Source organism: Herpailurus yagouaroundi, unplaced genomic scaffold (genome assembly GCF_014898765.1).
Source record: "Herpailurus yagouaroundi ecotype Mexico unplaced genomic scaffold, PumYag 163, whole genome shotgun sequence".
NCBI classification, from domain to species: domain Eukaryota; kingdom Metazoa; phylum Chordata; class Mammalia; order Carnivora; family Felidae; genus Herpailurus; species Herpailurus yagouaroundi.
This window is the reverse complement of record NW_024412404.1, coordinates 66,944,656-66,963,439: the sequence shown is the minus strand read 5'-3', so window position 1 is coordinate 66,963,439 and position 18,784 is coordinate 66,944,656. Positions and strand designations below refer to the sequence as shown.

The 18,784-nt window shown below is 51.0% G+C and overlaps 1 protein-coding gene across 1 annotated transcript in view; it reads right to left on the bottom strand.

Annotated features, from left to right (window-relative positions):
• PPP2R2D (protein phosphatase 2 regulatory subunit Bdelta) overlaps window positions 1-18,784 on the bottom strand; it is a 48,658-nt gene that overhangs the window by 5,152 nt on the left and 24,722 nt on the right. The window contains exons 2-8 of the mRNA XM_040486809.1: window positions 13,692-13,789; window positions 9,435-9,600; window positions 8,907-9,019; window positions 5,613-5,790; window positions 2,578-2,742; window positions 478-647; window positions 314-405 (exon numbers count right to left, since the gene is read on the bottom strand). Of these exons, the coding sequence (XP_040342743.1) occupies window positions 314-405; window positions 478-647; window positions 2,578-2,742; window positions 5,613-5,790; window positions 8,907-9,019; window positions 9,435-9,600; window positions 13,692-13,789 (982 nt within the window). The remainder of the gene's footprint in view (window positions 1-313; window positions 406-477; window positions 648-2,577; window positions 2,743-5,612; window positions 5,791-8,906; window positions 9,020-9,434; window positions 9,601-13,691; window positions 13,790-18,784) is intronic.

Genomic DNA, 18,784 nt, shown 5'->3' with positions numbered 1-18,784 from the left:
CGGTCCATTAAGCATCCGACTCCGGCTTTCGGTTCAGATCATGATCTCAGGGTTTGTGGGATCGAGCCCCACGTCGGGCTCTGTGCTGACAGTGCAGAGGCTGCCTGGGACTCTCTCTCTGCCCCTCCCCCGTGTGTGCGCATGCTCGTGCTCGCTCGCTCTCAAAACAAAACATTAAATAAATAAAAACAAACTGTCGAGAGCCTGAAAACCAGCCTTCAAAGCACGGCTCGGCACAACCGGCGCCCCCCCCCCCCGCTCCCCCCCCCCCCGAAGCCCCCTGCCTCCCGTGCGGGCCTGCCCGCGGCCTCACCTGTCTGAGCCGCCCCAGCAGCACTCGAACTTGTCGAAGATGCAGTCGTTCTCGTACAGAGAGCACAGCTTGCTGCGCAGGTACTCGTGCACCTTAACGAAACCACAGGAAGGTTAGACGGCGCCGCGGGCAGACGTGGCGCCGTCCCGGTGCGGCGGTCTCACCTGGTGGGTCTCGACGGGCCGGCTCTCCATGTTGAGGTCCCACACCTTCACCGACAGGTAGTCTCGGGTCATCATGTACCGGCCGCTGTGACTGAACCTCACGTCGGAGATGGAGGAGATGATTTCGGAGAAGAAGGACCTGCTGCTGGGATCTTCGGGTTCTTCAAAAACTGGAAAACACAACGTGTTCGGCTTCTGTTTAAAAGCCGGAGGACGAACCATGCTCCGGGCTCCAGGCCCTTCCCGGGGACCCCAGAGGGGGGCACAGCCCGCATGCCACTCAAGCTCCTGACCTTTCCAGTCTGTGAGTTTTCTGGCCTTCACCTTCTGTGCTTCAGAGACTTCGAGGAGGTGGCCCGGGGCCAGTCACTGACAGGGGACAGCATCAGAAACCCCCCGATCCCGCCCAGACCCGGGAGCAGCATGCCCACGGCTGAGGCCCAGGGCTGCGGCCTGGGGAATCCGCCCCCGACATGCCGGCGTGGACTGCGGTCAAGGACCGCCATGCTAACCACAGGTCGCGACCACAGACACCCGGGTGCCCAAGCAGCCCTGTCCCGTGTCACAGGAAGACAGAGGTGGCGCCGCCTGGGCACACTGGGTCCAGACTGTAACCTCCGGATGGTCCCACCCGCCAAAGCCCGTGTCGGTCTCTGCTGTCTGGAAGCCAAGTTCCATTAACAAGACCCAATTACTTTCAGAAAGATTCCAGATGCTTCCTCGGCAGACATTCCTTTCTCCTACAGGTTTTGCGGTTTCAGCAGAAACTCAACAGCCCCCTACCTGTGCGGCCACAGAGGCCCCAGAGGCTCCGTGAGCCCCCCAGTCCCCCAGGGTGCCATCACACCCTCGGCTCAGGAAGCTTCGAGTGAGGGTCTCTGCACTTCACTTTAAGCCGCTTTAGCCTTTGGTTTCTTTTTCAACATGGGAACCTGTATGTTTCTTGGCTCTGCACATGGAATGAATTTTAAGCAAGCTAGCTACTGGCAACGCCGAGTGTTTCCTCAAAGAAACTGCCAACAAGAACTACTCCTGGCATCTTTGCAAAATGGTCTCTTCAAGAATATCATGGTGAGGGGCGCCTGGCTGGCTCAGTCGGTAACAGTGTGCGACTCTGGATCTTGGGGTTATGAATTCAAGTCCCACATTAGGTCTAGAGATCACTTAAACTAAAAAAAGAAAAAAAGACCATTGATCTTGAGACACACAGGTCAACATCATACGAAGCTGACTCTTCACTGCAGGACTCCTATAAAGAGGACAGAATTCTTGAAAACACACTTTAGCCTCAGAAAAACGAGAATAAGGCGAAAACGTTCCCGTGAACCAGTCGGCAAGCACATCTGACGTGAGGCGCTGCTTGTGGCCGTGCTCGGCAGGGGAGCCACCGCAAACAGAACGGTCAATGGACTGACTCCCCCGAAGGAGAGCGCGTCCCAGGACACGGGAATCGAGTCGCCCTCGCGGGCTCCGGGGACACGCCGGCAAAGCTTGCTGTGCAGTCCAGTCCCCACCATGGGACACAAGGGAGGACACATACACGCTTCTGCTTTTCTATAAAGCCAGGCCTACTCTTTATGGCTAAAACTGAAAACAAAATAAAACTCTCCTCACCTAGAAGAAACTTCAAGGCTCAGCGGATTAAAGTGCTAGAGCGTCACCCGCGGGAAGTGCCTTCCAGGGCAGCAAAGCTCACTTGTGAACAGAGCCCATCGCGACAGCCGAGAACGACCACGAGTGAAATGTGCTCTAGCCGCCGCACGAGGTCCTAGCGCACAGAGGTGGAGGCAATACACGGTTCTCGGCTGGCCCCGGCCCGGGAACCCTCAGACGCAGCCCTGAGACTGTGACGGGAGTACCACTATGGGCCGCCCCTCCGAGGCACATCTAACGGAAAGTCTACGGGACCCTGCCCTCACCGTCCACGTGGCGCCAGCAACGGCCCACGCGAGAGCCCCCCCGGGACTGGTGATCGACAGCAGGTCCTACGCCTGCGCGGGTGGGAGCGGAACGGAAGGAACCCTAAGTCTCTGGAGACGGTCTTGCGCCTGGAGAACAGGCGGATTTAAACGAGGCAAGCTGAGCCCTCCAGGCACTTACACTTAGAGTGTCTGTCGCACAGGGCTGAGGAGCGCATGTCGCACAGCCTGATGGTCCCTTTGCTGCTGCTGTAGACGAACACGTTGCACTGGTGCGGGTGGAACTCGGCTGCGGTGATCACCTCCGTCAGCTCCTCCATGTTTACGGGCTTGATGTCCACGATGTCTGCAGGCACACGGTTAAGGCAGGTGCTCGGCAGCTTCGACCACGTCCACGCGAACGGCAGGCGGGAAAAACCCACCGTGAGCGTTAAGAGTGGACACGTAAAGGAGGTGACCACACAGACGGCGTGCAGGGGAACACGCCGGGAAGAGGGCCTGTGTCACCTAAGCGCCGCTCAGACCACAGGGCCGCGGCTCAGCAGGCCCGGACCACTGCTGCCACTAACGTTCCACAAGACGTTCACGGCAAGATCATAGGTGCTTGATGGTGTGAGACCCGTGCGAAAATCCCATACTTCCATCCATACGTCACACACACACGAGACCTGCCAAGTTCCAAGATTCTGCTTTTCTAGGAATCTTTTCATCTGCCATCAAGAGCTCGTTCTAAGTAGTTAGAACAGCATAGCTTGCCAAATACGGAAATCACTTAACTGAAAAACACAAGAGGAGAGTGGAATCTGGCTACGGGCCGGGATGGAACGACGGGGGCCAGATGAACCCTTCCACTGACAACTAGGTGACGCCACAGCGTGTCACTGGACAGCACCCAGTGTGGGCAGCGATCCTGGAGGGACTGCAGCCCTGCAGCCGACCCTGTGCACTGCTACGTAGGGTGGAGACCCGGGCCACGCCCAGGGGCTGCTGGGAGTCCAGGGAAGCTCACAGGGCACCCCGGCGCCAAGCGCCAGGGCAGCATTCCCGGTAAGTTCGAGAACCGGAGTCTGTGCCAGCCTGTGAGGAAACCGCCCAGGCAGGTGGGGAGGCACCCAAACAGAGCGAGCCGCGCTCCCCTCACGCGCAGGGCGTGATCCGCAACGTTGACCAGGGTGAGAGGAGGGCCGGCCGTCGGCGAGCGGACGGGCGCAGAGGTCCAAGGGCACAGGGCGGGGGCTGAGTGTCCGGAAAGAGCACAATTCGCTGCCGGAGGTCTCGTGTGAATGGATCAAAGGTATTTTTAAAGTAATCGTGTTAGGAAAAATAAGATAGTGTTAACAGATGCAAAAAAGTATGTCAAAGCGTATGTGTCTCAAAATCTAGGTCACAAGGAAGGGCGTTCGGAACACGATGGGGAGACAAAATTTTATAAAGGCAACGAAAACTGTGAGTGCGTACACAAATCGTTTATGAATTGAGAGCGCTCGCCAATCACGAAGGAAAAACAGGAGCTTCCGACAGGAGGAAAATGACAAGGGACACCAAAAAAACTTCACACTAACGGACGGTAAATCAACAGCAAATACTTTAACTCACCTATAATCGAGGAAATTAAAAATGGTCTGTTTGGTTTCACTAACGTGAAAAGTTATTTTTCAGAAGATCCAATGCTCTGCTGAAAACAAGCACGCCGAGGGGGCGGGGGCGCCCATCCCAAAGCCCGCACGGAAGGGTACCACACACGGCCTGCGCCCCAGCGCCAGTCCTCGGGCTCGAGGGGCACGCAGAGCATGGCGCGGAGCCGCAAACCCTCAAGAGCTCCAAACCCTGCAGCTACACACCTGGAGTCTCACGGATACGAAAAAGGCGGTCAGAATGCGGTGGAAAAAACAAGGCTGACGGCAGAGGCTCACTGTTGTGCACCAGGCCCCGTGCACGCGGCTCCGGGCCCACTGGCTTTGGGGTTTTACAAAGCCCCAGGCGGCCCCCCAGGAGTGCAGGTTTCCGGAGGAGGAGAAAGGCCTGGACGGCCTGAGGGACTCGATGCTAATTAAGGTCCCAGAGCTGAACTCGGCCGCTGACATTCCCGAGCGCTTGGAACGTCACGTCACTACCACCAAGCAGAGGATGAGCCCAGCGCTTCCGAACACACGCGTCCGTGCGCTGCTGGGAAAAGGCTGCAGGCGTGCACACCGCCACCTACCATGGCTGTCTGGAACGACGGAGGGGGAAGAACTGCTCCGCTTACTGGAAGTTTGTTCCAAACAGTCACGCACTAATGGGAGAAACACTGATTTAAAAGAGAACAATTTAGGGAGAATAAAGAGAAGGCAGGGACCATGGGCACGAGCCTCCTAAGCTGGGACGTTCTGCAAGGTTGCAGAGGAAGAGACACAGAAAGTGCGGCGGCCACAGTGGCCCCTCGCTCGGGCCTCCTCCCGCGGCCAGGCCCGCATGCTCTTCGGGAAACGAGTTACCACGGTCAGGAAATAACTGAATCAAGTAAAAGGACAACAGATAATAAAAATCACGTGTGACATGCTTGAATTTGAAAGGTATATATGCTTGATTTCGTGGACTGTCCTGAGTGGAGGCGTCACACGCAGCCCAGGCGACCCTGCGGACGCCCATCCCGCTCCGGCCAGCCCGACATCGCTCCAGAACATGGGAAATGCTGACTGAAGCCCCCCGACGTGCACATGTGACAGGACTCTCATTTCTGGAGAAATCAAGAACTTGCCTAACCAATAATTGGCAGACTTTCACCTTCGTAACAGTGCCACTGCACCACTCTTTTGAATACTCCTTAAACAAATCTTTTAAGACACAATTCTTACGTGTCACTTCTTGGGTTGGATGATTAAACATCACTCGAACCACAGCCAGTGTTTTCCAGTCTATTATCTACTAGCAGATTTGGGGGGGGGGGGGGGGGCAGGCAACAACGAGCCTCCGACAGATGCTATTTAAAACAGCCTCTCATTAACCCGGGGGCAACAGACTTGGTCATTCTCATTACATAGAGAACCCTCCCCAAAGGCAGAAAGTAGTTTCCGTTTTTAGGGATGCTCCAAATCCCAGGGAACCTCCACCACGGGCTACCGTGCAGCAAGCGTGTAGAAGAGGAGACTCAGATGCAGGAAGAGACGTGCACGGAGAGCGTCTCTGAAGGACAAACGTGAAAAAATGCCGAGACCGCCATCTGATGAAGGATACTGAAGCTCCTATCTGTGATTTCTAAATGCCATAGATTAATTCTCAGGTCATCTGCAGAAAGATACGTTTCATGATCACTATTTACTGAAATGGAATTTATATGGTATGTATGAGCATTGGCAAAAATTCGTCGTGGACTTGCTTCTACCATAAGATCCATGGGCTTCAATATTGGAACCTAAAAACGGAAGGAGACAGGAATTCAAAACAAAGATCACTGCAGCATAAAATTACAACACTTCAAGACAGCAGAAAACAAAAAGGAACAAATGCGAGTTCACAGTGAGCTAACGGTTTCGTACAGACAATACCCCAAATAAGCAATTACCAGAGCTATGAAAACAGGCTACAAATGGGGTCCTGTCCCTCCCTGCGGCCACCGCCAGGGCCGGTTACGTTCGTCGAAGGGCACACTGAACTGGCACCTAACAAAGTGCTTCCAGCGCACCGATGCCTAATGCTTGGCTTCTCCTTCCCGTGTGTCCCTGCAGCCACAAGGACAGCAAAGTCTCCATGGGAGACTCCGTCAAGAACCCCCATCCCTTTCTCTCCCTTGCGGCCACTGCCTTTAAAAGGGACACTACACGGCTGGTCTGCTCGGTGCAAATGCCACGCACCTCGGAGGGGGTGCGGGGACAGGAGAGCGCACGGGGGCCCCCCAGGGAGCTGAGGTACCATGCCTGATCTGCTGCTGGCTCCGCGGGCAAGTCAGCCTGGAAATACCCATGGAGCCGTTCACTTATACGGCAGAGGCAGTTTTTGGTACACAGATTATGCTTCAACAAGAAACTTTTAAAAAGGGGGCACAAAAACCCCATCTCTGTGCTGTGCGCTGTGGTCAGGGGACAGGACACCTATGCCACCATGGAGACGTGGAGTCAGCCAGGCAAAGCGGGAGGGACGGGGCCGGCCCAAACACACACATGCCCACACGAGCGGCAGGGGCGCCATTGTGCGTCATCGTGTCCACGCGTGAGAAAAAGAAAAAAGTCCCAACATCACTGACATCCAATGGAAAAGAAGGCAGAAGCTTTAAAATCACAATAAAAAATGAACAGTAGTAACTCGTTATTTTTCTAATTAAAAGCCAAAGGGAGCACCTCTCGTTTCGTCTTCTCTGACCAAAAGTCTGCAAACTGCCTGGAGAAACATGCATCAACACTGCTTCCTGCACCTCAGGCAGACAGGTGCCGACCACACGCTGGCCTCTCTGCCCTGCGGGGCCCAGGGAGGGTGGCCACAGCCCTCAACCAGTCTTTTAACTGATCAAGACACGTGGCAACTTTAATGCCAGGCCTGAAAGCCTCTTCCTCCTAATTAAATTCCTTTTTTGGCGCTAAAATAATTTAAGAGGAAAACAAAATTTAAATAGAGCAGTATTTGGGGTGCCTGGGTGGCTCAGTCAGGTAAGCATCCAACTTCAGCTCAGGTCATGATCTCACAGCCCATGAGTTCGAGCCCCGCGTCGGGCTCTGTGATGACAGCTCAGATCCTGGAGCCTGCTTTCAATTCTGTGTACCCCCCCTTCCCCCACTCATGCTCTATCAAAAATGAATAAACGTTAAAAAAAAAAAAGGCAGTATTTGACTCCCACTCAGCTAAGTTTAGACAAATACTCTATTTTTAGCTTTTAGAGAGGCAGTTAAGAAATCAAATATGGGCTTAAACTCACAAAGACCAGTCTATTTACAGCCTGTGATGTCTTAAACCCCACTGGGATTAACAAAAGCAGTTTCTGAGGAAATCGCACTCTGGCCACCAATTAGACCAATTTTATTTGGGCTGAACACATAAAAGAGCCTCTGAATAAAACCAGCACTGGTTTTTATTTACCCAAATAAGACCTATGGTTTTTACGGTAGAGGCACGTGAGCGTGCGGTGCGCTCAAGGGGAAGCAGGTTTCCAGCAGCGGGGAGAGTGTGCCAGCCGGCGGGCGGGCGGGCGGGCGGAGGCCGTGAGGGCGGCCGGGGACCGACAGGAAGCCAGAGCAGGGCGCCCAATGCCTTCTCCAGCCCATCCCACTTAGAGGCGCTTCAGGTGTTGGCAGCTGACACCAGTGCCACCGTCACTCCGAGTGGTTTCTCGCTGCCACGTGGATGTGAAAGCGGTAACCGGGGCAGCAGAAATCACCAATGTTCAGATTGACACATCTCGGTTCAAATCAGTTTTATAAACTCCACCCGAGTATATTACGTCGCTTCTCAGAATCAGCCCCTGGACACACGGCAACACTTGGGACCCGAGAGCCTTGGAAGAGGCTGACCCAGCCCGCTCTCCTCCTGGGCAATGCTACTCAGCCGCATGCTGCTGTTTCCTGAACCACGGGGAGCGCCGCCTCTGCTGCCGGGCTGTGGCTCTGACCCGTGTGCCCGCCATCCCAGCATGCTGTGTGCACCCAGCGTCACTGCAGTGGGGTGTGGTGCGGGGAAGGGTCTCTGCGGGACAGTGTCCTTCCCTGTCACACCTTCCTACTAACCTGGAACGTATGCACTAACTAGGTCTTCACTTGGTGAACAGTATTCAGCAAAGTTTTTAAACCTCATTAGAAAAGAAACCAGCCAGCGGACAATTTTCCCGTGTACCAGGCAGCGGTTTTAGGACAGGCCTCCGAACTAACGCCCCACCTCCTTCGCCACATCCCGTCTCGCTCTACGCACTGGCCAGGGCGCATACCGGGGGGCCAATTACAAGACCCTGAGAGCCTGTTCAGTTAGTTTTACTCAACGTCATAGACGTTAAAAAGTAAAAAAAAAAAATCTAGGTACCAGAAGTGACGGTCATTCATACTGGGCTCAGGGTCAGCAAAAAAGGGAGGGAAGAATTTTTTTTAATTTCACAGTTAGAAAAAGAAGTGATGATTCGGAAACCTGAGAACATGCCCCAGGTAACCCAGGGAACTCCGTGAAAGCCAGCGTCTGCGGCCCATGCAGCTCCACCCAGGGCAACGTTCCGAATCCCACGTGGACGTCACCACGACCCACGCGCCACTCAGGACCTTTGCAGAGAAGGGGGTCGACACGCTTAGAGAGATTTGTTGTGGAGTCAGATCTGAGTCTCTTTAGGGTCATCGTGCTTTCTGAAGACGCCGTGTGACTTCTTGCTTACGTGACACACAGGAAACCTGACCGTAACACATACAAATAGCGGCGACTGTGATCGCAGACCGCCTCCACGGGCCGGAAAAGGTGGACCCCACAGGGGCCCCACTCAGCGGTCTCCTCTATGCAGACGCACGCACTGTCCCCGATTAACTAGTAAGAGAACCGAGTAGTGTGAGGAGACGCAGCGCGTACCCTCAGCGCCGTAATTCGGAATGGGTCTCGAAGCCGTCCGTCTTCATCTTTCAAGTTGTAACCTTCTGCTCTTTTGTCCCGCTCGCTTATTTTCCATAATTTAATAGTTTTATCTGAAAATAAAAATCTTAGTCTCCGTATTAAAAGAAAAACCTTAGCACGCACCACTGTTAGTCGAGTATTACATCAGAAAACTGTGTGGTTCTATGTGGATTTCTAAGCTACGAGCCTCTGAACCTTAGCTTCCGGTTACGGATAAACCTGGACGTTCTGTTGGCACAGTAAGTAAAGAAGGGGGGGTGTGTGCCGCAGGGCAGCGCCATATGGGGAGCGTGTGCGTGCTCACCTCTGTGTTCTTTAAGTCCTCAGCCTACCACCTGCTGCCTAGCTAATAATTTACCCTCTCCCCAAAGTTTAAACAGAAACGTTTTCTAGAATGGGTTAAAGTAAAAAAGGAACCTATACCCAGAAAATTAAAAATAAAATCCTACATCAAATAACCACTTACAAAAACAAAAAAGCTCTTACCATTTGTAGAGAGTAGAAAATGAGCAGCATTCTGTTGTGGTAACCACCTAATTTTATTGATTTTTTCCTCAATTTCTAGACTTTTCAAATAGTCAAACTCTGGTTCATGACTTTGAAAGGTACTGTAAACATTATATTCTCCCCTAGAGTGAGGGCGGCTTTTATTCTGCAAGGAAACAGGAGGCTGTTTTAATGAACAAAGCACAGTGCAAAGAAAAACTCCGTAGTACCAATATGACTATAAAATGACCGCACACATTTTTAAAAAGTTAAACAAAATCCTGGGTCAAAAATTATTAAACAGATGACACTCCAAATTAATTTACGTGGAAAAAACAAGTAACAGAGATTTCCCAGACCTTCCGTCTCTGTCCTAGGCACGCGCTCCAGGTGCACGTGAACCAGGGTTCCGCAAACATGAGCAGGCCCTGCCGTGCGTGCACTTCTGGAGACAGGCCGAGGGCCCACAGCGGGTGAGTGCACACCCCCTGGGCCCTGGGGCAGCCGGCCCAGACCGCACTCGTGCCCACCGGGAAGAGGGCCACCGAATGGCACTTATGTGGTGACCACCACCGGTAGAGGATACCTGTTATGTGGATTTTTAACACACATAAAACAATTCTACATGTTGCAGTGAAAGTATAAACACACGCTCGGAAAGATACAGGCCGTCTTCAAAGTCATAACCAACTCTGGGAAGGCCGAGGGAGAGTAAGGTAAGACTTGGGGATGAAGCTGGAAGACAGCACGGGGAGGGCACACGGGAGCCTCACCCACCTGCCAAGGGCTTGGTTTTCTTTTACGAAAGAGTAAAACCTGGGTGGTGGGTTCATAATATACTTATATTAATACTTAAAATCTTCTGTATGTCTCAAATGACATTTTCTATAAAACAGTAAGAATACGTAATTAATATAATTGTTTTCATTTTTTTTAATTTTAAAATTTTGTTTAATTCTTGCTATCTAATCAGCATCTTTAGTCTTACATTTTTTAACACTTTAGGAAGTGTGTCAGAGAAACTGAATGAAACAGAGGGAGCTTTACGTCTAGATTTCTTTATATCTGAGTTAAGATCAAACATTATGAGGAAACACCCCCAAAGCTGCCTTGATCTCTCCACTGCTGCACACTCCCAGAAGCCACACACGGACCCTGGGATCTAGCACGTGGCATCCACGCGTGCGCTGTGCTCGGTGGGCTAACGTCCACAAGAGAAGCAGCGTTTGCCAGCAGATGCTTCTAACTTGCTGACGAGAAAAATGAAATGGGACTATTTAGGAAAGAAAAATCTGTAGAGTCCTCAGTCCCAGGGCTCAGGACCATAATCCACTTCAAGAAACAGCAGAATCTGAACCAATCTATGAGGCGCCCGCACCGAAGCGCTGCTCTCCTTCCCCGGCCACCGTGTGCAAGAACCAGAATGGATGCTCCTGACACTGCTGGGCCATCTTCCTGCTGTAACTGCCCGACCAGACCCCACCCCCCCCCCCCGCCCGCCCCCACAACAGGCTGAGACCCCGAGGGGCAGTGAGCGGTCTCCACGCCCTGTCCTGTCCCAGGAGAGGCAGAACAGAAGAGAGAGCGAGGGCCTGGGGGAGGGGGCAGAGCCAGAGCCCAGGCCGACGGCCCGAGCTGCTGGGAGCTGTGATCCGCGGGTGGCGGGAGGCCTATCTTGTTGGCAGACGTGCCGAGTGCTGGCGTCAGAGGACTCGACACTAACACAGCAGTTCGCGCAGTCAGGTGCAAAGCTGTGCTCTGAGGACGAGGGCTGCACAGCCACGTCCCCAAGCTCTGCTCCCTGGAGACTGCCACACCGGGCTTCCCGAAACAGGGCTCTGCTGCTGAGAGGGGAAAAAGCTCCAAGATCAATACTTCGAACCGTGCTCCCTACCCCCCGGATGTCTGGAGGGGTGGGTCCCTATCTCCCTGATCGCTCAGCCTGACACTCATGCCGCCCCCCCCTGCCATCGGGCAGGGCCCTGCTGTGTCCCTGCAGCCCCCGGGCTCCGCGGCTCTGCAGAAACGGCTGGGCCGTTTAACGGACAGCGCTGGAAAAATCCAAGTCTACAGTGAGGGTTACATACAGCAACCACTAAAATATTTTAAAAGCAGATGGAATATGAAAGCTCTTTTTATGTTAACCAAAGTATCGAGAAAAGGATGGGGAAACACATTGCCCAGGGATTAGTGAGTTGCAGGTGGTTGGGTTTATCAAACTTAAACCACTCTGACCACCTGTTTGCTGTATAAATCTGCTGCTGCACTTTATTAATAATGATTTAATCCATCTTAACTAAACACTTTATACTACAGGTTCTCAAAAGCGTTAACATATTTTGTAACAAGATGCTTGAGTTTTACCACAATCTATTTCACAGTTGAAGTAGACAGTTTTTAGATTTCAATGATGACCCACAAAAATGAGGAAAGTTTTCTATAAGGATATCATTAAAATGGCAAACCTTAAGGAGCTGAAGTCAATTCTTAAATTTAGGACAGCTATGGCTCAGCAATCTGCTAAAAATAATCCTTCTGCTAAAAGTAATAACCACCACCAACCACTTTTACTTCTGCCGAAAAGGATCAGGTACACAGTTCTACTTAAGGAGTGCCACGTCCTAATCTACCTCTGGGGAAAGAATGCAAAACTATGAACTTGCCAAATCATCTGTGAAGATTTTCAAAGACTAATGACAATAAATATTATTCACAAGAATTCTCACCATTCCAAATCAGAAAAAATAAGATTAAAAAAATTTTTTTAATTGGGGCACATGGGGTGGCTCAGTCGGGTAAGCGTCCAACTTTGGCTCAGGTCATGATCTCACGGTTCATGAGTTTGAGCCCCACGTTGGGCTCTGTGCAGACAGTTTAGAGCCTGGAGCCTGATTCTGATTCTGTGTCTCCCTTTCTCTCTGTCCCTCCCCCACTCACACTCGCTCTCAAAAATAAACATTAAAAAAAATTTTTTTTAGGGGCACCTGGCTCAGTTGGGTAAGCGTCTGACATCTGCTCAGGTCATGATCTCACGGTCTGTGAGTTCGATCCCCACGTCGGGCTCTGTGCTGACGGCTCGGAGCCCGGAGCCTGCTTTGGATTCTGTGTCCCCACCCCCACCCCTGCTCTTCCCCTGCTCACACTCTGTCTGTCTCTCAACAATAAATAAACGTTTAAAAAATACGAAAAAAAATTTTGTAATCTATACAGACATAGCAAAATTAGAGCTGCAACACGTATATTCCAGTGAGATGCGGGCACACCTCGCCTCACTTACAGAAGCCATCCTCCACTGACTGGGGCACCCAGGGCTCCCTCTCCTACAGATGCCCCTACGTGCCTCCTCTCTGGTGGCAGGGCCAGCATTCACTGCCGCACAGATCTGCTAGATTCCAGGGCCCACTAACTGCCACGCCAGTTCTGCCACAAAAACGTAGACACCAGAATCTGCGGATGAGAAAGCAACCCCACGCTGACCTGCCTGGACACAGACGAGGGCCTGTGTGTGACTCTGTCAAGAGAAAAGACAGATGGCTTTCCACAGACCCAAGCCTGGCTTCCCGGTGGTTCTGCCCCGGAACGTGTGCACAACAGACGAGCAGGGCACCAGGCCATCTTCTGCCCTTTCCCCCCGCAAAGCGGGAGTGACCGAGAAAGCAGTGCTCGTGACTGAGATTCACCTGCGGGGTCCTTCAGGCCCCAGTGAGGACTCCTTCCTCCCAGCACTGACGGTGGGGCCTCGGGGGGGTGCAAGACTGCTGCTCACCTCTGAGGAGGGACACAGAATTCACGGCCCCCCAACACACACAGAACCTTCCCCGCGGCTAGTGCCGCAGGAGCCGTTCAGAGCATACTTACTGCTGGACAGCACGGCCGGGAGCGGCCACCTCCGCTGGCTCGTGAAGTGGTTTTCACCGACAGTCACTTGAATTAATTACAGGATGAGAGCAAACGAATGCAGAACCCCACCACCCAATCCTTCATCTGGGCCTCACGACAGCCTGTGGGTAGGGCGAGGACTCTCCTCCCCGAACGTAAGGGCACAGGGGACTTAATCGGAGCTCAGAGGGTGGACGTCAGTGAGCTGAAACACAGATCTTGCTCAGCCCTGAGATAAGAAGATTCTACATGGTTAATGCGATGTAACCGAATCCAAGTGAACTTAGAGACTGAGAACGTGCTGTGCTGCTCTCCTTCCTTCCCAGTGACATGAGAAAGGCTGCAATTCGTTGGGTTTGTGTACAGTGAATTACCGACCTCTTGTTCCCGCTGAAAAATAACGACTCTGCCGCCCTTGTCTCCCGTTGCAAGCAGATCTCCAGAGTAATTAAATTCAACAGTTGAGATGATGTCAGCTGTCAATAAAATACAGAAGCAATTTATGAGATTATGATTTTGAAAGGAGGCATGATCAATACCAAAAATCAGTAAAGGTTCAAAAGAAAAATAAAAACATATACAACTTTCTCCCTGTTGGATAGAGCAAAATTTTCATGGGAAACTTGTAATTACCAAGCAGCCAATTCTGATTCTGGTGCCCAGAGCCCAAGAACACATATGGGCTTATGGGTTTTGCTCAAGGGATTGACCACCTGGTCCCTAGGGCACCAGGATTTATCTAGACTGTGATGTCTTGAGAGAAGGATACAGAGTAAAAATTTAGAAAATTAATTTTGAAAAGAAAAACAGAAAAGAACTGGTCCTAGAAGACTGGCTCTAATTTTATAATGCATGCCTAATATGAACTTTTAAAATAAATCTGATTCTTACATGATATTGACAGAATGTTTTTAATATTCTTTGCAGTAACTTTTGCTGCCTTCTGTACACAATATCCCTACAAACAGCACAAACTCTATTTCACCGACTGGATACAGTCACTAGCATCGATAATGACAATAATGACGCCATCATTATCTAGTCAGACACTGCTGGTGGGGTACGGAATTTCTGACAAGGATCTTGGTCATCAGCTCACTACAGGCAAAGGGTACAAAGAACAAAGCCAAGTGCTGGAAAAGTCCTTAGGTACCTAAGGCTAAGGCCTAGAAACAACAGATCTGAACTCATGGAATGGACTCCTGGAGCAAAAAAATAGAAAACCTGGTTGTCTTCAGCCCAGGGGTGCTGAGTGCAGACTGAATCAGGACAAAGACGGCTTCGGTCCTGCACAGGCCACTGTCAGCCTGCTCCTCTACCACCGGGACTCTTCACCTGCCCCAGACAATCTCCTCTCCAGAGGCTCCGAGGAAGGGCTGGAAGGGCTGGATCAGAACCTCCCCCCGCTGCTGGGGCACCAACACGAAAGGCCTGTGTGCCTGGCAGATGAGTGTGTGCTCTCCACCTGCGGGGCTACAGCTCCGCCGAGGCCAAGGGGCTTAAACCCAAATACTGCTGCACAACCAAAGTCTATAAAGAACTTATTAAACTGACACCCAAGGGGCGCCTGGGTGGCGCAGTCGGTTAAGCGTCCGACTTCAGCCAGGTCACGATCTCGCGGTTCGTGAGTTCGAGCCCCGCGTCGGGCTCTGGGCTGATGGCTCGGAGCCTGGAGCCTGCTTCCGATTCTGTGTCTCCCTCTCTCTCTGCCCCTCCCCCGTTCATGCTCTGTCTCTCTCTGTCCCAACAATAAATAAAAAATGTTGAAAAAAAAAAAACAAAAAACTCACACCCAAAAAACAAATAATCCAGTGAAGACATGGGCAAAAGACATGAACAGACACTTCTCCAAGGAAGACATCCAGATGGCCAACCAACACATGAAAAAAAGCTCAACATCACTCATCATCAGGGAAATGCAAATCAAAACCACAATGAGATACCACCTCACACCTGTCAGAATGGCTAACATTAACAACTCAGGCAACAACAGATGTTGGTGAAGACGCAGAGAAAGAGGACCTCTTTTGCACTGTTGGTGGCAGTGCAAGCTGGTGCAGCCACTCTGGAAAACATTATGGATTCTTCAAAAAACTAAAAATAGAACTACCCTTTGACCCAGCAATTGCACTACTAGGCATTTATCCACGGGATACAGGTGTGCTGTTTCGAAAGGACACAGGCACCCCCATGTTTATAGCAGCGCTATCAACAATAGCCAAAATATGGAAAGAGCCCAAATGTCCATCGATGGATAAATGGATAAAGAAGATGTGGTATACACATACAATGGAGTATTACGCAACAATCAAAAATAATGAAATCTTGCCATTTGCAACTACGTGGATGGAACTGGAGGGTATTATGCTAAGTGAAGTTAGAGAAAGACAAAAATCATACAACTTCACTCATATGAGGACTTTAAGAGACAAAACAGATGAACATAAGGGAAGGGAAGCAAAAATAATATAATAACAGGGAGGGGGACAAAACATAAGAGACTCTTAAATATGGAGAACAAACAGAGGGTTACTGGAGGGGCTGTGGGAGGGGGAATGGGCTAAATGGGTACGGGGAGCTAAGGAATCTACTCCTGAAATCATTGTTGCACTACATGCTAACTAATTTGGATGTAAATTTTAAAAAGTACAAAATAAAACAATAAAAAAAAAAAAAGACCCTCCCCCTGAGGTTGTCATAATGTAATACAAATCTTAAAGGTGTAAGCAAACATTTTAGTTAGATAGTAGTTATTATAGGACTTCCTGGGAAACGAGCTCTCACTCTACTGTTTCTAAAGAGGCTCCACCCCAGGAGCCCAATGTGGGGCTCAAACTCAAGACCCCAAGATCAAGACCTGAGCTGAGATCAAGCTCAACCCATTGAACCGCCCAAGAACCCCTGTGCGCACTGAATTTTCTGCCTGGGATTTCTTGCTTTCCTTTAAAAAAAACAAAAACAAAAACAAAAACAAAAACAAAAACAAAAACAAAACAAAACCAAAAACAAAACCAGTTAGATCTGGAAAAGAATTAGGCTTGTTAGAAGTGCCACTTTTTATTTTTTATTTATTTATTTATTAAAAAAAAATTTTTTTTTTTCAACGTTTATTTATTTTTGGGATAGAGAGAGACAGAGCATGAACGGGGGAGGGGCAGAGAGAGAGGGAGACACAGAATGGGAAACAGGCTCCAGGCTCTGAGCCATCAGCCCAGAGCCTGACGCGGGGCTCGAACTCACGGAGCGCGAGATCATGACCTGGCTGAAGTCGGATGCTTAACCGACTGCGCCACCCAGGCGCCCCAGAAGTGCCACTTTTTAAATTAAATTACTCAAAATAACCCAATTTGCTTAAATGAAATTAAAATATTCTGTATTGGACTAAATGGCACTAAATCTCTGTCATTCATACCCAGGGGGTGTACAATATTATATAATTAATGGTATTCTAGCTCTGTCAGTGATTTTTAAACTTAATTAAAATGGACTGAATCTTTTAAAAGAGAAACTCCCATGACTGCCACTGGTGAGAAATGACTTTCATTAAGCTACGTAAATATGCATGAATCTAAATTTAGAAAATGCTGTCTGCAGAGTTTAGAAGAGCTCTAAAATCAAAACGTATATAAATATACAAACTAAACACCAAGAAGATTACACAACCAATAACATTTAAACTACCAACATGAATTTAATGTGATGGCTGTTACTTTACAGAACTGGTGTGATGCTAAAAGCATAAACACGGCACTAAGGGCACCGAGCAGCGCCTTTAAACCTGTCATGCCCCGCACGATGGCTCAGTGTCATATGGGCAACGCTAGCACCTGCTGGCCACCTCTGTGGCGCCGCGGCTCCACACGGCCGCAGCAAGGACCCCGCGCACTGGCACAGTCCGCATGGAGGCACTTTGCCAGGAGGGGGTCATCTGGCCGATGCAGAACTTACTTAGTAAATGTTCAGATCAAACTCGGAAACTATGATACATGCTTCGCAGCCCCGAAGAGCCCACCTCAGACTCTCTGTCTGCAACACGCTTACATCTCTCCCGCTGCCACTAAGGGGCCAGAGAGGAACTGGAAAGGCGTCCGTCCACAAGGCAATGGTGGTGAGCAGGCTCTGACAGACAGGTGATGGCGAGGGGTGGCAGGCGTGGTGGTGACCGTCTTTTTTTTTTTTCCTTTTCCTTTTTTTTCCAGAGAGGGAGAGAGACAGAGCGCAAGCAGGGGGAGAGGCAGAGAGAGAGGGAGACACAGGATGGAAGCAGGCTCCAGGCTCCGAGCTGTCAGCACAGAGCCCGCCGTGGGGCTCCAACTTATGAGCCGTGAGATCACGACCCGAGCCGAAGTGGGACGCTTAACCGACTGAGCCACCCAGGCACCCGACAGTCTTTTTTTCTTTTTAGATCCAAGTTAGTGAACATGTAGTGTAATAATGGTCTCAGTAGAATTTAGTGATTCATCACTTACATATGGCGCCCAGTGCTCATCCCAACAAGTGCCCTCCTCAATGCCCATCACCCATTCAGCCCATCCCCCACCCACCCAACACCTTTCTAGCAACGCTCAGTTTGTTCTCTGTATCAAAGAGTCTCTTACACTTTGGTGGGGATGGTCTAAGTGTGCACAGGAGGCCAAGGTCCCAATGTGCTGAGGGCCTCAGCCAGGCTCCACACCGGACCCTGGGCACAGAGATGGCAGAAGGTCTTGTACTGAACCGCTGGGTCCCCAAGCTTGTGCCCATCCCGTCAGGTGGCGACTCCCGCCCCCTTCCTGATCTCCGAACGCTAGCTGCCAGGAGTGAAGTCCCCACCCTCCCTGGGCCTCCTCTCCAAAGTGACAAATCAAGGGACAAACGTCCTGAAGCTTCAAAAGCCCACAGGGCCCGACAGAAAGATCAGCCCCAGGAAGCCCTCCGGCTGGAAAGCCCATCTCGCACAGGACTAGCTGCTGGCTCTGCAAGCGGCTCCAGACTAAACATGAACCGACAGCTCGGGACCTGCAGACAGGGGAGAAAGCGGCCAAAACAAGGGGGCTGGGGGAAAGGGGGACAGCGCTTCAACCAAACCAACAAAACCAACAAAACCTCAAGGAAATGACACTTTACGCCCTCGGGGAGTTAACAGTTAATGCCTGCTAACAGGAGTGACATCACCAGTGTCAGCTGAGTGCCTGCGAGGTGCCAGGTGGTATTCTAACTGAGCACAGCCCTGCATTTAGCCAGTGAACCTCCCACACCTATGAAGCAGGGCTCCCATCACCCCCGTGATGGAGAGAAGTGGGCGCTGGATGCTGTATGCAGCTCACCCACACTGGCAGCCCCAGCCACTAATCGGGGGGCAGCAGGGCGCCCCTACGTCCGGCAGGGTCCCTAGAGGATGAGCTGCGTGCTACCTCGAGAAAGGAAAACCAGCCAGTGTGTTTTGAAATTCAAACGCTAATAACAATTTTAAAGCTCAACACCTCTTCCAA